The sequence below is a fragment of the Pristiophorus japonicus genome, chromosome 1 (genome assembly GCF_044704955.1).
Source record: "Pristiophorus japonicus isolate sPriJap1 chromosome 1, sPriJap1.hap1, whole genome shotgun sequence".
Taxonomy (NCBI): Eukaryota; Metazoa; Chordata; class Chondrichthyes; family Pristiophoridae; genus Pristiophorus; species Pristiophorus japonicus.
In genome coordinates, this window is record NC_091977.1 from 278,424,071 (window position 1) to 278,447,053 (window position 22,983).

At 44.5% G+C, this 22,983-nt stretch overlaps 1 protein-coding gene across 1 annotated transcript in view; it reads right to left on the reverse strand.

The window, feature by feature from the left end:
* The window catches only part of rims2a (regulating synaptic membrane exocytosis 2a), a 1,685,585-nt gene that overhangs the window by 1,168,059 nt on the left and 494,543 nt on the right, over window positions 1–22,983 (reverse strand). The window contains exon 5 of the mRNA XM_070888461.1: window positions 16,798–16,803. Within this exon, the coding sequence (XP_070744562.1) occupies window positions 16,798–16,803 (6 nt within the window). The remainder of the gene's footprint in view (window positions 1–16,797; window positions 16,804–22,983) is intronic.

The following is a 22,983-nucleotide window of genomic DNA, read 5'->3' on the forward strand; positions in this document are numbered from 1 at the left end:
CCCAGCCACACAGCTTAGCGGGAATATTGCTTGACATTCTTCCTGAAGTGTGGTGCCCAGAATTGACCAGAATAGTCCAGCTGGGGATAAACCAATATTTTATAAAGATTTAGCATTCTTCTTTGCTTTCGTACTCTTTGGGCCCAAGTTTCGACCGACCCATAGAACAGCGCACCTCCAAGAGGTCCACCGACTTTCTAGAACGAAAAGCGCACCTAATATTTACCTCGATATTCTCCACCATGCTCAGTCCTGCTTTGGACTTGGTGGGGGGGCGTAGCCAGGTCCCGGCATTGAAAACAGTGCCGGGAGCTCTGCACATGCGTGCTAGTGTGTGCCAGGCCGCCGAGGCTGCGTGGGAGGGGTCCGAAGCACGCCGCCCCTAGCCCTGGCCGAATGGGCTCACTGGGGAGGCGAAGATCGGACTCGGGCCTCCCTCGTCTTGAGCTTCAGCTCCCGCTCCAGCTGCCCCCCGCCCCCGTTCAGGTCCGCTCCAGCTCTCTTCCCCTGTTCAGGTCTGCTCCGGCTCTCCTCCACCCCCTTCAGGTCCGGTCCGGTCCACTCCCCCCTCCCTCCACGTCCTCGGCTCGGCCCGCCCGCCCTGCATCTTGCTGGGGGGCGGGCACCGCCCGAAGTCTTCGGCCCGGCTTCCTCTCGTCGGCCGGGCCTGTTCAGCCTCCCCCCGCCTCCCTCCTCTCCAAACCCCTCCCTCCCTCTCCAACCCCCTCCCTCCTCTCCTCCCCCCTGCCCCTCCAGCCCCCTCCCTTCTCTCCTCCCCCCTCCCTCCCTCTCCTTCCCCCTCCCTCCTCCCTCCTCTCTTCTCCTCCCCTCCCTCCCTCCCTCTCCTCCCCCCTCCCTCCTCTCTTCTCCTCCCCTCCCTCCCTCTCCTCCCTCCCTCTCTGTTCTAAAATGAAACTGTTCTAACTCACTAGAACTGGAGCAAACTAAATGCTGAGAATTGCAATTTCTAAGATACTCCATTCTAAACTAGTTGGTCCAAAAAAATACGAGCAACTCAGGCCGAAACTTGACCCCTATGCCTCTATTTATAAAGCCATGGGTCCCGTGTGCCTGTCAACAAGTCTTCTCAAGTTGTTCCGCCTCCTTCAAAAAAGCACCCCAGGTCTCTCTGTTCCTGCGCCCCCTTAAAATTGCAGCATTTAGTTTATATTGCGTCTCTTCATTCTTCCTAACATAATGAATCACTTCACACTTCTCTGTGTTAAATTTTATCTGCCATCTGTCTCTGTCCTCCTGAAATCTGTTATTATCCTCCTCACTGTTTACTACATTTCCAAGTTTTGTGTCATTTGCAAACTTTGTAATTAAGACCTTTATACCCAAGTCCAGGTCATTAATATATATCAAAAAGAGCAGTGGTCCCAACACTGACCCCTGGGGGACACCACTGCATATGTCCCTCCAGTGTGAAAAACAACCATTCATCACTACTTTCTACTTTCTGTCCCTTAGCTAATTTCTTATCCACACAACCTCTGCCCCATGGACTTCAATTTTGCTAACAAATCTATTATGTGGTAAAGAAAGAAATATTTGCATTCATATAGCGCCTTTCATGACAACTGGACGTCTCAAAGCGTTTTACAGCCAATAAAGTACTTTTGGAGTGTAGTCACTGTTTTGATGTGGGAAATGCGGCAACCAACTTGAGCACAGCAAGCTCCCACAAACAGCAATGTGATAATCTGTTTTTATTATGTTAATTGAGGGATAAATATTGGCCAGGAAACCGGGGATATCTCCCCAGCTCTTCTTTGAAATAGCGGCAAGGGATCTTTTACGTCGACCTGAGAGGGCAGACGTTTTTAACATCTCATCCGAAAGACGGCACCTCCAGCAGTGCAGCACTCCCTCAGCACTGCACTGGAGAGTATCAGCCTAGATTTATGTGCTCAAGTTCCTGGAGTGGGACTTGAACCCACAAACTTCTGACTCAGAAGCGAGCGTGCTATCCACTGAGCCACAGCTGAGGATGTAGCCCATCCAGACCATGTGACTTTTCTATTTTGAGCAATGTCAACCTTTTAAGTACCTCTTCTTTATCTATTTTTATCCTATCCAATTTCTTAACTATCTCCTCCTTTACTGTAATATCAGCGGCATCCTCTTTAGTGAAGACAGATGCAAAGTATTCATTTCGTGCCACAGTCATGGCCTCTGCCTCCACAAGATGATTTCCTTTTTGGTTCCTAATCGATCCCACCTTTCCTGATGTGGTGACCTCGTATTGTTTAATGTAGTGATGTGATAAGTGCTATGCTCATAATAAAGGATGAAACTGAGTACTGTGTACAATGAGCAAGTGTGACCTTAGCTCCTTTAATAAGACTCCAGAGTGCAGGTACCTTGTGGGTGGCCTGCTTATATACAGTGCTCCCAAGGGATGCTGGGATCCCTTGGGACTCCAACATGTAGGCCCTCTGGTGGTAGTGTGAGACGGTTACAAGGGGTTAAATACATTACATCACTCCCCCGTGAAGTCAACAGTACACTTATTTACAAGGTGAGATGATCTGGGGATTTTCGCTCCTTTGTCGATCGTCTCGGTACAAATGCGGGTGTGGGTGAGTTGGTCAGTTCTTCACTGGGCTGTTGGGCAGCCGGCCTTGCCGGGCTGCTGGGGATGATGAGTTCGATTTTGTGGTCAACCATGATGTCAGTTGCCACTTGTGTGTGTGTTGGAAGGTCAAAGTTGGTGGTGTCCTCTTCGGGTTGTTCGTAACTGTTGCTAAACTGCAATTTGATTTGGTCCAAATGTTTTCTGTGCGTTTGCCCATTGGCCAAATTGATCTGAAACAACCTACTCCCCTCTTTGGCTGTGACCATGCCAGCGAGCCATTTGGGACCATGTTCTTAATTGAGCACAAACACAGGATCATTGATCTCAATATCACGTGACAAATTTGTGCGGTCATGGTACACCCTTTGTTGATGCCGCTTGCCCTCCACGTGATCATGGAGATCAGGGTGGACAAGAGAGAGCCTTGTTTTTAGTGCCCTTTTCATGAGCAGCTCGGCTGGAGGAACCCCGGTGAGTGAGTGGGTTGTGGTGCGGTAGCTGAGCAGCACTCAGGATAGTCGAGTCTGCAGGGAGCCTTCCGACACACGTTTCAAGCTTTGTTTGATGGTCTGAACTGCTCGTTCTACCTGGCCGTTGGATGCGGGCTTGAACGGGGAAGATGTGACGTGTTTGAGCCCATTGCAGGTCATGAATTCCTTGAATTCAGCAGTGGTAAAGCACAGCCCATTGTCGCTGACTAGGACATCAGGCAAGCCATGCGTGGCAAACATAGCTCATAGGCTTTCAATAGTGGCCGTGAACGCGCTTACAGACATTATCGCACATTCAATCCATTTTGAGTAAGCGTCCATGACAACCAAAAACATTTTGTCTAGAAATGGGCCCGCATAGTCCACGTGGATCCTTCAACACGGTTTGGAGGGCCAAGACCAGAAATTTAGTGGTGCCTCTCTGGGTGCATTGCTCAGCTGAGAGCAAATGTTCCACTGGCGCACGCATGACTCTAAATCTGAGTCGATGCCAGGCCACCACACATGGGATCTGGCTATGGCTTTCATCATTACAATGCCTGGGTAGGTGCTGTGCAGTTCACATATGAACGTATCTCTGCCTTTCTTGGGCAAGACCACACAATTGCCCGACAAGAGACAGTCCGCCTGCAGGGACATTTCATCTTTGCACCTGTGGAACGGCTTAATCACCTCCTGCATCTCCGCTGGGACACTGGACCAGTTCCCATGGAGGACACAGTATTTTGCCAAGGACAGTAAAGGATCCTGGCTGGTCCAGGTCCTGATCTGGTGGGCTGTAACGAGGGACTTCTCATTCTCAAATGTCTCCATGACTATGAGCAAGTCCGCTGGCTATGCCATTTCCACCCCGGTGGTGGGCAATGGTAGCCGACTGAGAACATGTGCGCAGTTCTCTGTGCCCGGTCTGTGGCGGATTACATCATTGTATGCTGACAGCGTGAGCGCCCATCTTTTGACGTGGGCAGAGGCATTGGTGTTAATTCCTTTGCTCTCAGAGAACAGCAATATGAATGGCTTATGATCAGTTTCAAGCTCAAACTTGAGGCCAAATAAGTACTAGTGCTTAATAAAGGATGAAACTGAGTACTGTGTAAAATGAGCAAGTGTGACCTTCGCTCCTTTAATAAGATTCCAGAGTGCAGGTACCTCGTGGGTGTCCTGCTTATATACCGTGCTCCCAAGGGATGCTGGGATCTCTTGGGACTCCAACAGGTAGACTCTCTGGTGGTAGTGTAATACAGGTTACAAGGGGTTAAATACATAACAATAAGTATCATGTATTATTCCATCATGTGTAAATCAGTATGATCTTTTAAAGATGTCAGTAGCTATGTTATTAATAAGCCATTGTAACCCCAAGACATGATGAGAAGCTAGGCCATTTGTAAGATAAAAAGTGTTAAAACCACAGTCTTCAGCAATTTAGACATAAACAGGTTTCTAAAACCCTGAAACAAGGGGCGATTAAAGGTTGGGTAGAAATAAGGGAACGAAAGGCAACCATAAAGGCTTTAAGGCCGAGACAGTCGAGATAACAGGAGATATCTGTTTAAGCTTACGTGATCAGTAGTTAATGGTCAAGCAACTGTCACCCTTATATGGGCTTATCTTTGTCAACCATGGAGTTTTACTTCCTCCTGATCATGTATAACTGAGCCAGCGCTACTATTGGAATTTTAAGAGTATTTGGTACGATGAAAGGCTCTCCCCTGCATGCTTGTATTAAAGATTTCTCATATCACAGTGCACCCGTGACTCCAAGTGGTTTATTTCCACAACAACTTGGTGTAGTCGACAGGATCCGCTGATAGTACCGAAAACAGGGCACCATTCCGGGACCAACAGATGAAATAGGATGCGTATGTTAATTTATAGCACCTAGTAGTTAGGTCTGTGGGCACGGTGTGGTCCCTCAGACTACCAAGGATCTTGAACTAAACGGAGTCGGGATGACTGTCACGTCAGAAAGAAGAGGCAACGTTACGTAAGGTTTAGGTCGCTGAGGGCCGGGTAAGGGCCAGGGGTGGTTTGACTTAAAGATTCGCCACTGGGGTCTGGGACCCCGTGACAAAGTCGGTTGCAGTCGGCTTATAGGGTTGACATCAGGGTCTTAGGACCTCGCGAATAACCAAGTTAAGTTTCGCTGACGGTCGGTAGGACTGGGAGAGAGAGCTCAGAGGATATCTCTCCGGGAATAGGAGATTCATGCGATTTAAAAGTTTAAGTTTTCAGTTAATATGAAAGTGTGTGTTTTTGTGTGGAAGTTTTCCTGACTGTGAATGTTTGCGGAGTTAAAGAATATATCATTTGTCTTAAAGCCTGTCTTTTGAAAAAAAAAACTGTCTGTATGTTTGTTTTAGTTCCGCCCACCTTTTCGGACAGAGCTGGATGAGGGAAATTTTTTTAAAGTGTGGATAAATTGAGTTTTAAAATGTACATTGTGTATATAGAGTTGAATTACATTTTAAGTTAGAAATGCAGGTGTTGATTTATTTTGATTACGAGTTATGGAGCTATGAAATGCACAAAGGACGGTTTGTTTTACAAAAGATAAACATCAGGCTTGAAGTTACAGCTGAGATATTTGAAACCTTTTCAGGGCTCTTAACTTAAAGTGCAGTTTTAAACCAAGTTTACAAACCCCAGAAATATCCAGGTAGTAATATGATAATGGCCAGATAATCTGTTTTAGTTATGTTGATTGAGGGATAAATATTGGCCAGGGCACCGGGGATAACTCACTTGCTCTTCTTCAAAATATTTTAACTGTGACTGCTCAGCATAGATTTAATCTCTTATCAGTAATAGTTGCTGAAGAGATAATTTGAATGTCTTAATTTCAATACAATAAAAAAATTGCAATTGCCTTGCCTAGTTTAAATTAAAAATGCGTGGGTTTGTTTTAAATCATTTCAAATTGCAACGAAGCGCTGTCTGTTCAATTTGGTTATTGCAAGCCCGAGCCAAATGGAATGTTGGACGTTATTGCAAGGTAGATTGAGAATAAAAGCAGAGAAGTCCTGCTACAACTGTACAGGGTATTGGTGAGGCCACACCTGGAGTACGGCGTGCAGTTTTGGTCTCCGTATTTAAGGAAGGATATCCTTGCATTGGAGGTTGTTCAGAGAAATTTCACTAGGTTGATTCCAGAGATGAGGGGACTTGACTTATGTGGGTAGGTCAAGTAGGTTGAGCCTGTACACATTGGAGTTTAGAATAATTAGAGGTTACCTTATTGAAACATATAACTTAATGAGGGGGCTCAACAAGGTGAATGCAGAGAGGATATTTCCACTCATAAGGGAAACTAAAACTAGGGGACATAGTCTTAGAATAAGAGGCTGCCCATTTAAAACTGAGATGAGGAGAAATTTTTTCTCTGAGGGTTTTGTGGAATTCTCTGCCCCAGAGAGCTGTGAAGGCTGGGTCATTGAATATATTTAAGGTGGAGATAGACAGATTTTTGAGCGATAAGGGAGTAAAGGGTTATGGGGAGCGTGCAGGGAAGTGGAGCTGAGTCCATGATCAGATCAGCCATCATCTTATTGAATGGCGGAGCAGGCTCGAGGGGCCAAATGGCCTATTCATAGAACGTAAGAACATAAGAAATAGGAACAGGAGTAGGCCATACGACCCCTCGAGCCTGCTCCGCCATTCAATAAGATTATGGCCGGTCTGATCACGGACTCAGCTCCACTTTCCCGCCCGCTCCCCATAACCCCTTATCCTCTTATCGTTTAAGAAACTGTCTATTTCTGTCTTAAATTTATTCAATGTCTCAGCTTCCACAGCTCTCTGAGGCAGCGAATTCCACAGATTTACAACCCTCTGAGAGGAAATTTCACAACTCTGTTTTACATGGGCGGCCCCTTATTCTAAAATCATGCCCTCGAGTTCTAGTCTCCCCCATCAGTGGAAACATCCTCTCTGCATCCACTCTGTCAAGCCCCCTCATAATCTTATACATTTCGATAAGATCACCTCTCATTCTTCTGAATTCCAATGAGTAGAGGCCCAACCTACTCAACCTTTCCTTATAAGTCAACCCCCACCACCCACCCCCCATCTCCGGAATCAACCTAGTGAACCTTCTCTGAACTGCCTCCAAAGCAAGTATATCCTTTCGTAAATATGGAAACCAAAACTGCACGCAGTACTCCAAGTGCGGCCTCACCAATACCCTGTACAGCTGTAGCAAGACTTCCCTGCTTTTATACTCCATCCCCTTTGCAATAAAGGCCAAGATTCCATTGGCCTTCCTGATCACTTGCTGTACCTGCATACTATCCTTTTGTGTTTCATGCACAAGTACCCCCAGGTCCCGCTGTACTGCAGCACTTTTCAATCTTTCTCCATTTAAAAAATAACTTGCTCTTTGACTTTTTCTGCCAAAGTGCATCACCCCACAATTTCCAACATTATACTCCATCTGCCAAATTTTTGCCCACTCACTTAGCCTGTCTATGTCCTTTTGCAGATTTTTTGTGTCCTCCTCACACATTGCTTTTCCTGCCATCTTTGTATCATCAACAAACTTGGCTACCTTACACTCAGTCCCTTCTTCCAAGTCGTTAATATTGATTGTAAATAGTTGGGGTCCCAGCACTGATCCCTGCGGCACCCCACTAGTTACTGGTTGCCAACCAGAGAATGAACCATTTATCGCAACTCTCTGTTTTCTGTTCATTAGTCAATCCTCTATCCATGCTAATATATTATCCCCAACCCCGTAAACATTTGTCTTGTACAGTAACCTTTTAGGTGGCATCTTGTCAAATGCCTTTTGGAAGTCCAAATACACCACATCCACTGGTTCCTCTTTATCTACCCTGTTTGTTACATCCTCAAAGAATTCCAGCAAATTTGTCAAACATGACTTCCCCTTCATAAATCCATGCTTTCTCTGCCTGACTCTTTCTCTACTGCTGTTCCTATTACTTATGTACTTACTTACTTTTGTACTTGTGAGCCACCCACTGACTTGTCAAAAAAAACTTCATCATTGATAACTTTGGGTTGAAAGATACTAAATTTAGACTATGAATGAGATAAAGAAAAACTAATGTTTCTCTCGTGATATTATGTTTAATAAAAAAAAAGATATTGGTCCGAATTTGATTGGAAGTATTGAGGTTAAATATCCTCTGAAAACCCGACTTTCATTGTGGCCACGTTGAAATTCTGGTTATTTCAAGGTGTGGAGGTCCTTAGTTCCAGACATGTCTTTCACATTGAAAAATTAGTAAAGACACCCTAGGTTGATACTGATTTTTGCTAGGAAAAGAAAAGATTGGCATTATTCGAATTGGAATTTTGAGACGTTTGAGATGGTTTGCTTTGTTAAACATTTTGATTGTATTGTAAAATCTTGGGCTTGGATACCTTTTTAAAAGAAATAATTGAAAGGAATGTGTAAAATTGAGAGAGGAAGTTTTGTAGGTAAAAGACATGGAAAATATGGTTTTTTTTATGTGAAATGTTTTGCTCCGCCTTCTTATAAACTTAGAAAGAAGTTAACCCTTTTCGCTGACATGTTTTTTTTTTAATTCATCAAGGAATCACTTTTGACTTGATGAATAAAATGTTAAAGATATTGGGCATTATTATGATTGAAACACTCGAGAAAGGAAAATCTAACTGAAATTTAAGGAGATAATTACTGTCAAGAGGAAAGTTGTGGGGTAAGAGATAGCCCACTCGAAGGGGAATGTGAAGTAATATTTGTCGATGGTTCTAAGAGATTTATAAGTGGTACACCCCACACGGGTGGGCAGTTGTAAGGAAGGCTGGTCGGGTGGTACGACGAGGGGCATTGGAAGGGGGAAATTCCACCCAGGTAACGGAACTGGTAGTCCTTATTGAAGCATTACGGGCTTGCCAAGGGAAACGAGTGAATATTTACACTAGTAATCCATGATTATATGGCCTCATGGGCCAAAGGGGGTTCATAACATCCTCAAGGGGTTACGTTAAACATGAAGTACTAGTCACGGCATTGGTGGAGGCCGCAGGGCTCTCACTGGAGGCAGCAGTAGTTAAGGTATAAGCGCATCAAAAGGGGGACAATTGGATACAGAAAGGAAACGAATGGGCTCATATGGGAGCTAAGGAGGCCGCCGAAAATATGTCCCCCACACCGAACCTAGTGGCAGCTTGTGCCATCGGACCGGAGAAGGTAAACATGGTACAGCTACGCAAAGATACGTCAGAAGAACAGAGGGAGGTATGGAAGAGGCACGGAGCAAAGGAAGATGCAGCGGGAATGTGGACGTTGGAAGGGACCATGGGAGAACTTACAAATTGATTTCATCGGTCCTCTTCCAAAGAGCACAGGAAAAGCCTACTGTCTGGTAATAATAGACCATTTCACCAGTTGGGTAGAGGTCTTTCCAACGCAAAATTGTACTGCCGATACCGCTGCAAGAATCTTAGGAGAGGAAGTGCTACCTTAGTGGGGGGTCCCCCTAAACATAGATTCAGATCAGGGCTTCCAAGGGCGGGTGATCATTTTCCAACAGTCTATCGACTCTGGATCAGTTCCTATGGACTGGAGGGTAACGAATGTAACACCACTTTTTAAAAAAGGAGGGAGAGAAAACAGGTAATTATCGACCGGTTAGCCTGACATCAGTAGTGGGGAAAATGTTGGAATCAATCATTAAGGATGAAATAACAGCACATTTGGAAAGCAGGATCGGTCCAGGTCAGCATGGATTTATGAAAGGGAAATCATGCTTGACGAATCTTCTGGAATTTTTTGAGGATGTAACTAGCAGAGTGGACAAGGGAGGACCAGTGGATATGGTGTATTTGGACTTTCAAAAGGCTTTTGACAAGGTCCCACACAAGAGATTGGTGTGCAAAATCAAAGCGCATGGTATTGGGGTAATGTACTGACGTGGATAGCAAATTGGTTGGCAGACAGGAAGCAGACAGTCGGGATAAATGGGTCCTTTTCAGAATGGCAGGCAGTGACTAGTGGAGTGCCGCAGGGCTCAGTGCTGGGACCCCAGCTCTTTACAATATACATTAACGATTTGGATGAAGGAATTAAGTGTAATATCTCCAAGTTTGCAGATGACACTAAACTGGGTGGCGGTGTGAGCTGTAAGGGGGAAGTTAAGAGGCTGCAGGGTGACTTGGACAGGTTAGGTGAGTGGGCAAATGCATGACAGATGCAGTATAATGTGGATAAATGTGAGGTTATCCATTTTGGGGGCAAAAACACGAAGGCAAAATATTATCTGAATGGCAGATTAGAAAAAGGGGAGGTGCAACGAGACCTGAGTGTCATGGTTCATCAGTCATTGAAGGTTGGCATGCAGGTACAGCAGGCAGTGAAGAAGGCAAATGGTATGTTGGCCTTCATAGCTAGGGGATTTAAGTATAGGAGCAGGGAGGTCTTACTGCAGTTGTACAGGGCCTTAGTGAGGCCTCACCTGGAATATTGTGTTCAGTTTTGGTCTCCTAATCTGAGGAAGGACGTTCTTGCTACTGAGGGAGTGCAGCGAAGGTTCACCAGACTAATTCCAGGGATGGGTGGACTGTCATATGAGGAGAGACTGGATCAACTGGGCCTTTATTCACTGGAGCTTAGAAGGATGAGAGGGGATCTCATAGAAACGTATAAGATTCTGACAGGACTGGACAGGTTAGATGCGGGAAGAATGTTCCCAATGTTGGGGAAATCCAGAACCAGGGGACACAGTCTTAGGATAAGGGGTAGGCCATTTAGGACTGAGATGAGGAGAAACTTCTTCACTCAGAGAGTTGTTAACCTGTGGAATTCCCTGCAGCAGAGAGTTGTTGATGCCAGTTCATTGGATATATTCAAGAGGGAGTTAGATATGGCCCTTACGGGTAAGGGGATCAAGGGGTATGGAGAGAAAGCAGGAAAGGGGTACTGAAGAAATGATCAGCCATGATCTTATTGAATGGCGGTGCAGGCTCGAAGGGCCGAATGGCCTACCACTGCACCTATTTTCTATGTTTCTATGAGACAGGTTAATGGTAAAGGGAGTGCCATCCAAACCGGGACTGGCGCCTCGGTGGTCTGGACCCTACATGGTCTAATGACCAGCAATACATGCGTATACTTGGATACGCCAGGGGAAAGTAGATGGAAACATTGGTCCCAGGTTAAGCCATATAATTCACAATTTGTTTCTATCAAGAGGAGGGCTAGCAGCAGGTCTCTTAACTATTTTGCTTCAGATAAATCCACAGCTCAATGGCGGCTAGGTGGATAGCAACAGCAGTGATTACCTTTCTGACAACTCCAACAGCGTGGGAGGCGCCCACCATGCACATTGATCAGAATACTTTTTTGCACCCAGGACAGTATGTGAAACTACCACAGGAAAGGAAAGGTGAATGGGTAAAGAAATTCAATATATGGATTATGGATCGAGTTACCGCATGTACACACACAATAAAGATATTGAAAGTTAGTCCCAAATGCAATGTGACACAAAGCACAGAATACTGGGACCCTAACTGTGGCAGTAAACTCGAACTATCATCCCCCGGACAACCGGTTCGCCTTACAAGTCCATCTTGTCAGAATAAAGGAGACCTGTGCTGATGGTCACCCCCATCTGGAAGAGGGAACAGCAGCACCCAGCCATGACAAAGTATGGACACAAATGAAGACATATAACCATCACCGGTATATATGATAATGCGAGCAGACTAGACAGGTGGACTCATCCGTGGAAACAAACTGTGACAGCCAAAAACCACACTGCAACAGTCTGCATGACCAATGGCTCTCTGAACGTCACATCAGGATGGACTAAATTACCCCCAGTTATTTGGGAACCAGGACGTGGGGAACAATATTGTCAGGAATTGTGTAGCGCTGTGATTAAACCGTTAGGATGGTTTGATCTAACGACATGTGGGTACCAGAAGCCGACACAGTGTCCCACCACTGTATCATCCCCGGAGGATGGCATGATTAGGATAGGGAATCCAAAAATATTGTTGTACAACGTCACTATGGTCAACTTGGAAGTAACGTATAATCTCAGCAGCCTAGTACCAACGTTAGAAGCCAAGTGTAGTGACCATCAGAATCAGTCACCTGGGCCAAACGTAAATTGCATCAGCTGATCGGGGATTATAAAAGCCGCATTGAGATACAGGCCCTCAAAGGAAAGAACAGGCGTATTATATTGGAAGATGTCGGGGGTCTGTTTGGAAGTGCTAATTCAGTTCTAAATTCACACCAGATCTCGAGTATAAATCATTACGCCTCATGGATGGCAAAAGAGAGTGCTAGGGGTGTACAGTTTGTGGCTCGGGGAACGGAGTATGCACTCACCACGGTAGAAATGCAGGGGGTCAGCATACAGATGGGAATAGAGGAACTAGGGAAAGCCATAACAGACACGATCGACTCACAGTCTAACGGGCGAGCATGTTACATACCGACTCAAGACTTAATCAAGGGTATAAAATCGGATATTGAAGACATTATATTTGAAACAGTACCGCGGCATGCGTATAGGGAGGTCCAGAGTTTAGACCTGACTAATGTAGAGGGAAATAAACAGGAGCTGTTGGTGACCCAACCCACAAATGGGGGGCCAGCAGACACATTTAAGTTCCTAATGATGATACCACAGGCACACAAGAGTGGGATGTATCCAGGGGGATATAAATTTGAATCTCTGGGAGCGGTCAGAGACAAGTTTGTTTACCGAGTTGGGGCATGTGAGTATACCATACCCAGCACCAACAACACCCTCCTTATGACCACGGGTGAGTGTTGCATCGAAGCACAGCACTACATAATATGTATCTGCAATACCCTGAAAGCTATAGATAATAACTCTGCAGTGGTGGTAACAGTTGAGCCTCTAGAGGGTGCCTCCAGGGCAGTACAAGCATCTCCAACCTAGTGGTGTCTTCTGTCTGACAAAAGGAACTACCTCTACGGAGGATTGAGATGTGTGAATAATTATACCTTCACCACACTCTCAGTCCTAAATGGCCAACCCCTTATTCTGAGACTGTGACCCCTGGTTCTAGACTCCCCAATTGTCCTATGAGAAGAGATTAAGTAGACTAGGCCTATATTCTCTAGTATTTAGAAGAATGAGAGGTGATCTCATTGAAACATACAAAATTGTTACAAGGCTTGACAGGGTAGATGAAGGGTGGATGTTTCCTCTGTCTGGGAAGTCTAGTATCATCCAGTACCTCATCCAGATAACCATTCTATGTGTGTGATCCATAACGGTGTCAGGAGTCTATTTGACCATGGAGCTATCAGAAAGGAGCTCTCATCGGACATCCACAAATGTGCACCTCTATCAGGGGTCACTGGAGATAAATCAGGATCAGGTACCTTGGCTGATGTCTCCCATCCCTTGTCCAGGCATACCAAGGCCATTTATAGCACCCCCTACTGGCTGAGATGAGCATGGACCAATCCTTTTTAGTGTGGCTCAGTACCACAAAGAATGCCTTTGCCAACAGGGTCAACTGGGGAACTGTCTTTTTCTTTGTACAACATGCAAACTGAAAAATAACCAGTCTTAATCTGGCAGTTTATTTGTAGCAAAATATCTTGGTGTTTTAGAAGCTCAAATCTTACTGAAAACTTAGTGCTTATTTTTATAGGAATTGCAGTAGATACAGATTCAGAACTTCAGAAAAGCTTTTAAAAAAGCAATTACTATTTGCATAAAGCATGAAAAATCCATACGTACTCAAGAGGTATTCAGTTACAGGTTAAAACCCCTGTGCTCCAAAGCACTTTGGCTAAATATAGTAGATATTATTGAAGAAATTATTTATTAATACAGTGCTCTTGAGTTTATTATTAAAAATAGACATTAGGAAAGGTAACAAATGTTAATTCATTTCAAGCCATTTTTGGTCATTCATTGGAATTTCAACTATAGTACAATGGGCAGTGATAAACACATTATAAAGCTTCACTCTGAAATTACTAAATTCTCAAAATTCGACACACCTTCTCAAAACCCATGTTTTTCACAAGCCTGCAACTCTCCATCCCCCATCCATTTTCCATTTGAGACCTTTTCTTAATGTTAAAGGTGCTATAGAAACGGAAATTAAATATTGTTTGAACAAAATAAAAATGAGAAAAAAATGCAATTTAATTTGCTTCATCAATCTACAGACTTAGAAGTCTTGAATCTGTAACATCGTACCCCAATAATGTCACACCCACAGGACCAAAAAAAAATCACAATTGACGCAAAAACCTCCATTTATTAAGTAAACATCCTCATTGACTTAAAAATCTCATTGATTAATTGTAAGCCAATCAAAACAACAGTCTCATTCATTAGGAAAACCTATTCATCAACAAGCAGCAACCATCACAAAAGCAAATAATCAAGTTGCTCAAATTTTCTTTTTGCTATCTTTCCTCAACCAGCAGTATCAGGAGAAAAATATAATTTATTACACAACTTTTACATAAAAACTTAAATAATTTACAACAAAATCTCCACTTCAAAATGCTAGAAATCTATTTACTAAGTCTTATCCACAGAGCGGCAGCCTCTCCCATGGGCTTGGGGATTGATTTTGTCCCTTTCCATGGAGCTTGCTGTCTTGACTGGGCCTTCTCTCCCAATATGATGGGCCTTTGTGCTCATCTGACATTTCATCCATGCGTGAGTTTAATGCCCAATGACATAAAGAAAGAAAGACTTAGATTAGGCAGGAGTGGGATACTGAAGTTGCATGATCAGCCATGATCATATTGAATGGTGGTGCAGGCTCGAAGGGACGAATGGCCTGCTCCTGCACCTATTTTCTATGTTTCTATTTATATAGCGCCTTTCATGACCACCGGACGTTTCAAAGCACTTTACAGCCAATGAAGTATTTTTTGGAGTCTAGTCACTGTTGTAATGTGGGAAACGGACATGGAGATGGAGAGGCAGCGATTCATCTACCATATCTCTGAATACACAGTTTGAAGCCTGACCTGTATATTTTTTATGTGGGCAGTTAGGACAAGTAATGTTTTGCTTTGATAAGTCGATTCATTACGTCAGGGCTCTTAATCTTGATTTGCCAAAAAACCTTGGTCTGGTTGCTTCGAGAGAAACTTTAGCTTCCTTACACAGAATGTACAGCACAGAAACAGGCCTTTTAGCCCAACTAGTTTATGCCAGTGTTTATGCTTCACACAAGCCTCCCAGCCTACTTCATCTCACCCTATCCGCATATCCTTCTATTCCCTTCTCCCCCATGTATTTATCGAGCTTCTCCTTAAATGCATCTATGCAATTTGCCTCAACTACTCCTTGTGGTAGCAAGTTCCAAATTCAGCACTGAGTAAAGAAGTTTGCCCTGAATGCCCTATTGGATTTATTAGTGACTATCATATATTTGTGGCCCCTTATTTTGGACTCCCCTACACCTGGAAACATCTTCTCTACGTCTACTCTATCAAACCCAATCATAATTTTAAAGACCTCTATAATTTGCAATTTAGAAAAAATGGGATATCATTAAATAAACATTGTGCCGATACGTAGCTTCAGACCTTAAGTTTATTTAGTCTTCATGGTACACTCCAAGTGGACACAGCAGTGAAAGAGTAAGCTATTCGGGCGTCTATTTCTCACTGAGTTAGGACAACAGGCATGTTTTTCTAAACTCACTCAAGTGTGATCTGACCATCTTACAATTTCCTGGCTGTAATGTCTGCTGTCTTCAGTTCTACAGTAGTTCTGCACACGTTGATTTGAATGGAAATTAAACTCAGGTGGTTCTATAACAGGTGGGTGATCCACTCTGCCAGTTTACCACCCAAGCAGTGAAAGTGGATTTTACATTGATTTGATGGGAAAATCTTTAGAATAAAATTTCTTGCGTCTGTCATGCATGTTGAGCCATTTGTTTGTTGGGCATGCAGTCTGCCATCTATTTCTCTGAATGTCAAACTGGCCAAAAAGTAGAGGGAGAGAGACCCTCCTGGGGACCTGAAAAAGAGGGATTAGAGATGACTAGAAATAGACCCTTCATCTGGAGAAAGAGACAAACACACCTTTGAGTTGAAGAGAGAGGAACATAGAGAGAGAGCGAGAGAGAGAGAGATGAGAAATCGAGACTTTTTGAGAAAGAAGAGGTATTAAAAGGTAAAGTTGCATGGCTGAAGGACAGAAAGCAGAAAGTAGGAGTAAATGGATGGCAAGAAGTAGCTAGTGACATACTCCAGAGATAAGTGTTGGGGCTCTGCTTTCACAACCTCTGACGTCCCCAAATGCTTCACAGCCAATTAAGTACTTTTGAAAGTGTAGTTTCTATTGTAATGTAGTGAAACATGGCAGTCAATATGTGCACAGCAAGGTCTCACAAACACCAGGGAGATAAATTACCAGATAATCTGTTTTAGTTCTGTTGGTTGAGGGATAAATGCTGGCCAGGACACTGAGAAATTCCTGCTCTTCAAATAGTGTCAGAGGATCTTTTACATCTGCCTGAGAGGGCCTCGGTTTACATCTCAACTGAAAGACGGCATCTCTGAAAGTGCAGCCTCCCTCAGTACTGCACTGAAGCAACAACCTGGATTATGTGACACTTCAGTGTAATGCAACAATATGTTGATGTTACCAAATTAGGGGGCATAACAAACTGTGAGGAAGAATGCAGGAGGCTATGGAAGGATTTCGATGCATGAGGGAATTTGGCAAAGATGTGAAAAATGCTGACATTGTTTTCTGGCACGTGTCACTCCTGTGTTTCTGACATTGTTCCTAGCATGTTTCACTCCTCCTTGCTATTTTTGGCAACAGAGACAGAAGGATGTCAACAGTCCGATGACAGCACCAGGCATATCATATTTATTCTAGTAAAATAACCTTGCCAGCAGTTACTAAGCATGATATAAAACTGTGTAAAAGCTTAAAGTGAATGCAACAGCACAGGGAAGTATTTTATCATCAGAGACGTGCAGTTGCCAGTATAGCAGTTACAGACTACACTTCAGTTAACACCAACAGCAATTTTCACCTTTTGACAAGTGTGTAATCTCACAAACACTGCACACGAGGCTGTTGTTAACACGGTCTCTCAGTGTAAGAGATACCTGAAAGGTATACGGTTGTTTGGTGAAGTACTTTTCAAGTATCTTTACAAGGTTTATAAACACAGGGATGTGGAATGACACCACTGTACCACCGATAGGCCAGTTAGACTTCACATTTTACAGAATTGCCTCTGTTTAATTGATCCATGAAGAGGACATCGGATTGCACTGGGTTTCATGCAACCATGTAAGCACCAGATCTCATCTAATGCAACACCAAAAGCAGGGAGAGGTTTTTTTATTCATTCCTAATTTCAGACCCTCCCCGATGACCCATGTCCTATTTGCTGGCTTGCCATCATGTTCTCTTCTTAGATTCCAACTTGTCCAAAACACAGCTGCGATATCCTATTCCACACTAAGCCCTGCTTGCCCGCCACCCTTGTCCTGGCTGCCATGCATTGGCTCCTTGTCCTTCAGCACATGGGGGGAGTAATTCATTTGGATTGCGCCCCTCGCAATGGTCGAACCAGGGAGGCTAAAGGGTTTGCAGCCGCAAGCGCCGGCATTAGCACCGCTCGGCAAATTCAGTGTGCCGGTACTGGCGGCGCTTAGGAATATTGCCTGGGAGCATCGTGCCGGTGTGCAATGGCTCCGGTATCGATCCACTTTCAAAATTTGCTTTGCACTGACCCCATAGCACTCCGTAGTGACACCGCCAGAGAAAGCTGGTGTGCAGAGCTGTCCCGGGGGTGCTAAGGGAAGGAATGACTGCATGACGTAACTGTGATTGATTTTTTTTTTGCTATTTAACTTTATTTGGGGTGAGTAATGTATAGGGAATGCTTTTTGTGTTTTTTGTTCTGGTCCTTTGTTGTTGCAGGGTGGCCTCTCTTAGGGCGCTACGAAGCCGGCTCTTTAGCACGGTATATTCAGTTGCTCACCCGGCCTAGCGCACGAAGAGAAGTATGAAATGCTTCCCTTAGTGCTCCACTCTCGGGACGCAACCACTAAATTCTGTTGCTGCCATCGCTAACCATTTTCCGGCGCTAAATTTACCGTCCGCCCGACTTTAGCCCCTTAAAAACCCTCCAACCGAATTTCTAGCCCATGGAGTTTGAAATCCTCATCCTCATTTTCAAATACCTCCAAAGTCCTGAGCAGTCAAAGGTGATGGATAGAATTTGGGCTTTGAAACTCGGCTCTAGGTTAGACAGGACAGCAAGTTTTTGTGCAGTGCTGGTGAGCCCGAGGAAGTGGCTGGGAAGTGAGATGGAGTCAGTGGCAAGGGTGTAGCGTTTATGCCAGAAGCCAAAACTATCGCTCTAGAAGGAAAGAAATAAAATAATCCAGTAGGTGGTTAATTATTAGGTTTCAATCATTCACATTAGCATGCCGTACTCCAAGAACAAATGGTCAACTTAAAAAAAAAATTGTTTGTGACATTCAACAATTGCAAACATTGCAAAATTAATATAAAACTTTTGTTTGGCGCGATCACATCAAAGTCTGGCCTTTTTACCAGTACTGTACAATTGAATAGAAAGTAGATTGTAACCGGAATCCTCTGATCCAGAAAGCAAATCCTGAGCGACTGTAATTTCATACCTCATTCTTTCATGCTCATATATTTTGCACAGTTGCACAAAAATACAGGAACAGAACTCCTGCAGAAACAGCAATATGATCCAGTTAATGATTTATCAAGAATTCTCATGTACTTAATGCAGATACACAAAACATAACCAGCTCTGAATATAGCTTGGAAAGTGTATATGGCTCCTAGCAGCTGTAGTTGATGTTATGGGACCCAAATCCCATGGCAATGAATGATGAAGTGGCAAGTGGGGGGTGTCTTACTACTCCCTATTACTCCAGATATTTTTTGGATTTATGATCATCGACCATTGCAGGCGAATCTTCACCCCCCTGTCCTGGAGAGTGCTTTCATTTGCCCCGATATCGATGTAAATTTGTAGTGTGCTCAGGGATTGAGCCCTTTATTTGTTTCAGGCTTTCTCGTTTATCATGGGCCTTCAATTGATCTTCCACGATTTCAGAAGTTGGGAAAATAACCATAGAGTGGACAATAGCCTAGAAATTGGATATAGCCATGAAACGGGCAATGTTAAGGCCTAACGATGCTAAGTGACGCCATCTCAAAATGGTCCAGGTAGCACGCAAAATTTGTGCTCAAATTCTTGGCTTAACGCTCAATGGGAGGTGCAGTGATGCTGCAGCACCTCATTGTCAAGCCAGTTCGACCAGCAGGGGAAGAGGAGGGGGAGGATGGGGAGGATGGGGAGGAGGAGGACGAGGAGGGGAAGAGGAAGGGGGAGAAGAAAAAGGAGAAGAAGGAGAAGGAGGAAGAATGTTCCCAATGTTGGGGAAGTCCAGAACCAGGGGTCACAGTCTAAGGATAAGGGGTAAGCCATTTAGGACCGAGATGAGGAGAAACTTCTTCACCCAGAGAGTGGTGAACCTGTGGAATTCTCTACCACAGAAAGTTGTTGAGGCCAATTCACTAAATATATTCAAAAAGGAGTTAGATGTAGTCCTTACTACGAGGGGTATCAAGGGGTATGGCGAAAAAGCAGGAATGGGGTACTGAAGTTACATGTTCAGCCATGAACTCATTGAATGGCGGTACAGGCTCGAAGGGCCGAATGGCCAACTCCTGCATCTATTTTCTATGTTTCTGTGAAAGAAGAAATAAGAAACTGCAAAGCCGTGGCTCATTGTCTACAAAGGGAGAGAGTTCAGAGATTTTCTGACACAGCTCTGGAGGCACTGGTTGTGGCCGTGGAGAGGAGATGGGCTGTCCTCTTCCCACACATCGAAAGGTAACCCTCACCTCACACCTCCCAAAGGAGGTGGAAGGAGATAGGCAGGCACGTGGTGACCAGCACTGTGGTGCCAAGGTCAGCCATCCAATCCAGAAAGAGGTTTAATGACCTCACACGAGTGATCGAGGTGAGTGAAGGATTCAGTAAATGCCATATCCGACTATCTCCTTATTTAGGGAGGGATATACTTGCATTGGAGGCAGTGCAGAGAAGGTTCACTGAGATGATGGGGAAGTCTTATGAAGAAATTTAGAGCAGGTTGGACCTATACTCATTGGAGTTTAGAAGAATGGGAGGTGATCTTATTGAAACATAAGATGCTGAGAGGGCTCGAAAAGGTAGATGCTGAGAGATGTTTCCGCTCATGGACATCCAGAACCACAGCCAGCTGGAGCAGAGGGTTCTGGAGATAATTGGGCGGCCAATCGTAGGGGAACAACAACAGTATGGTCATTCCTAATCCTTCTTCTCACATCCCACAATCCCTTCTCACTTTCAAATCACTGATGCAGTATGCATGCATATCTTGCTTCCCCCGCCCTCACCATAACCCGACTCTCTTGCCTTTCTAATTTCAGATAATAAACAAGCTCCGGAGCAGCCTGTCCCTGAGGCGATGCATGAGAAAAGAAGAGGAAGAAGACTCAGTGTCACTGTATCTGGCACCCACAGACACTAGCCCAGAAACTGGCACTACACGTACTTTAGAGGCTAGTGTAGTCATGGGATCTGCATAGGTTGAGGCACCGGGCACGAGTGGGCTGCAGCAAGGCCAGGGGGAAAGGGTACTTCAGGAGCCAGCTCCACAGAGAGCGAGTTCACGTGCAAGTTCTGCTACACTGGACTCAGATGAAGATCTCAATGGGGAGGCGTTCAGAAGAAGGGTGATGGGCATGCACACCAAATTGGTGCGTGCAATGGCAAACCTGTCAGAGAGCCTCTTACAATGTTAAGGAGCATGGAGGAGTCCACTTGAACATTGTACGGGGCTCTGCGCAGAGCTTGGAGCCCAGGATTTCCAGGTTGGAAATGATGGAAGACTACCAAAGAGACCGTGTCAGCCCACTCATGCTGCTGCACATGATGGGTGATGTTGCAGCTTCCATTGCAGCACAGGAAGAAGCGATCCAACGTCTTAGTGCTGCAGCGGAAGCTCAGACTGTTCTCATGCAGTCTCAGCTTGATGCCACCCAAAGCTGTGACTGCTGGCATCATGGCTTGTTTTTCTCCTGTTGACCAGTGCTTGCAGGGTGTCGAAGCACCAACAGATTGCTAAGAATCCTGAAGCAGCGCATTCAGTTTTGGGTACCAAACCTTAGGAAGGATATAATGACTTTGGAGAGGTTACAGATTCAGCAGAAATTATACAGCGGCATAAGGAGTTAAATTATGAGAACAGGTTGCATGCACTTGGCATGGATTCCCTTGAGATTAAACGGTTGAAAGGTGATCTAAATTATTTAAAATAAAAAAAGGATTTTTTAGGGTAAGTACAGGATGAACCTCCCTTAACCTGGCTTGAGCAGTGGTGCAAGAGGGAGGGATTCAAATTCCTGGGACATTGGAACCAGTTCTGGGGGAAGTGGGACCTGCACAAAAGGGACGGTCTGCACTTGGGCAGGACTGGAACAGATGTCCTGGGTGTAACATTTGCTAATGCAGTTCGGGAGTGTTTAAACTAATATGGCAGGAGGATGGAAACCTATGCAGCGAGACAGGGCGAAATAATATGAAGTCAGAAACAGATGGTAGAAAGGTAAAAAGCAATAGTGGAAGGCCGAGTAAACAAAGGCAAGAAACAAAAAGGGCCACACTACATCATAATTCTAAAAGGACAAAGGGTGTTAAAAAAACGAGCCTGAAGGCTTTGTGTCTTAATGCAAGGAGTATCCGTAATAAGGTGGATGAATTAACTGCGGAAATAGATGTTAACAGATATGATGTGATTGGGGTTACAGAGACGTGGCTCCAGGATGATCAGGGCTGTGAACTCAACATCCAAGGGTATTCAACATTCAAGAAGGATAGAATAAAAGGAAAAGGAGGTGGGGCAGCATTGCTGGTTAAAGAGATTAATGCAACAGTTAGGAAGGACATTAGCTTGGATGATGTGGAATCTATATGGGTAGAGCTGCAGAACACCAAAGGGCAAAAACGTTAGTGGGAGTTGTGTAAAGACCTCCAAACAGTAGTAGTGATGTTGGGGAGGGCATCAAACAGGAAATTAGGGGTGCATTCAATAAAGGTGCAGCAGTTATCATGGGTGACTTTAATATGCATATAGATTGGGCTATCCAAACTGGAAGCAATACGGTGGAGGAGGATTTCCTGGAGTACATAAGGGATGGTTTTCTCGACCAATATGTCGAGGAACCAACTAGAGGGGAGGCCATCTTAGACTGGGTGTTGTGTAATGAGAGAGGATTAATTAGCAATCTCGTTGTGTGAGGCCCCTTGGGGAAGATTGACCATAATATGGTGGAATTCTGCATTGGGATGGAGAATGAAACAATTAATTCAGAGACCATGGTCCAGAACTTAAAGAAGGGTAACTTTGAAGGTATGAGGCGTGAATTGGCTAGAATAGATTGGCAAATGATACTTAAGGGGTTGACAGTGGATGGGCAATGGTAGACATTTAGAGACTGCATGGATGAACTACAACAATTGTACATCCCTGTCTGGCGTAAAAATAAAAAAGGAAAGGTGGCTCAACTGTGGCCATCAAGGGAAATCAGGGATAGTATTAAAGCCAAGGAAGTGACATACAAATTGGCCAGAAATAGCAATGAACCCGGGGACTGGGAGAAATTTAGAACTCAGCAGAGGAGGACAAAGGATTTGATTAAGGCAGTGAAAATAGAGTGCGAGAGGAAGCTTGCAGGGAACATTAAAACGGACTGCAAAAGCTTCTATAGATATGTAAAGAGAAAAAGGTTAGTAAAGACAAATGTAGGTCCCCTGCAGTCAGAATCAGGGGAAGTTATAACAGGGAACAAAGAAATGGCAGACCAATTGAACAAATACTCTGGTTTGATA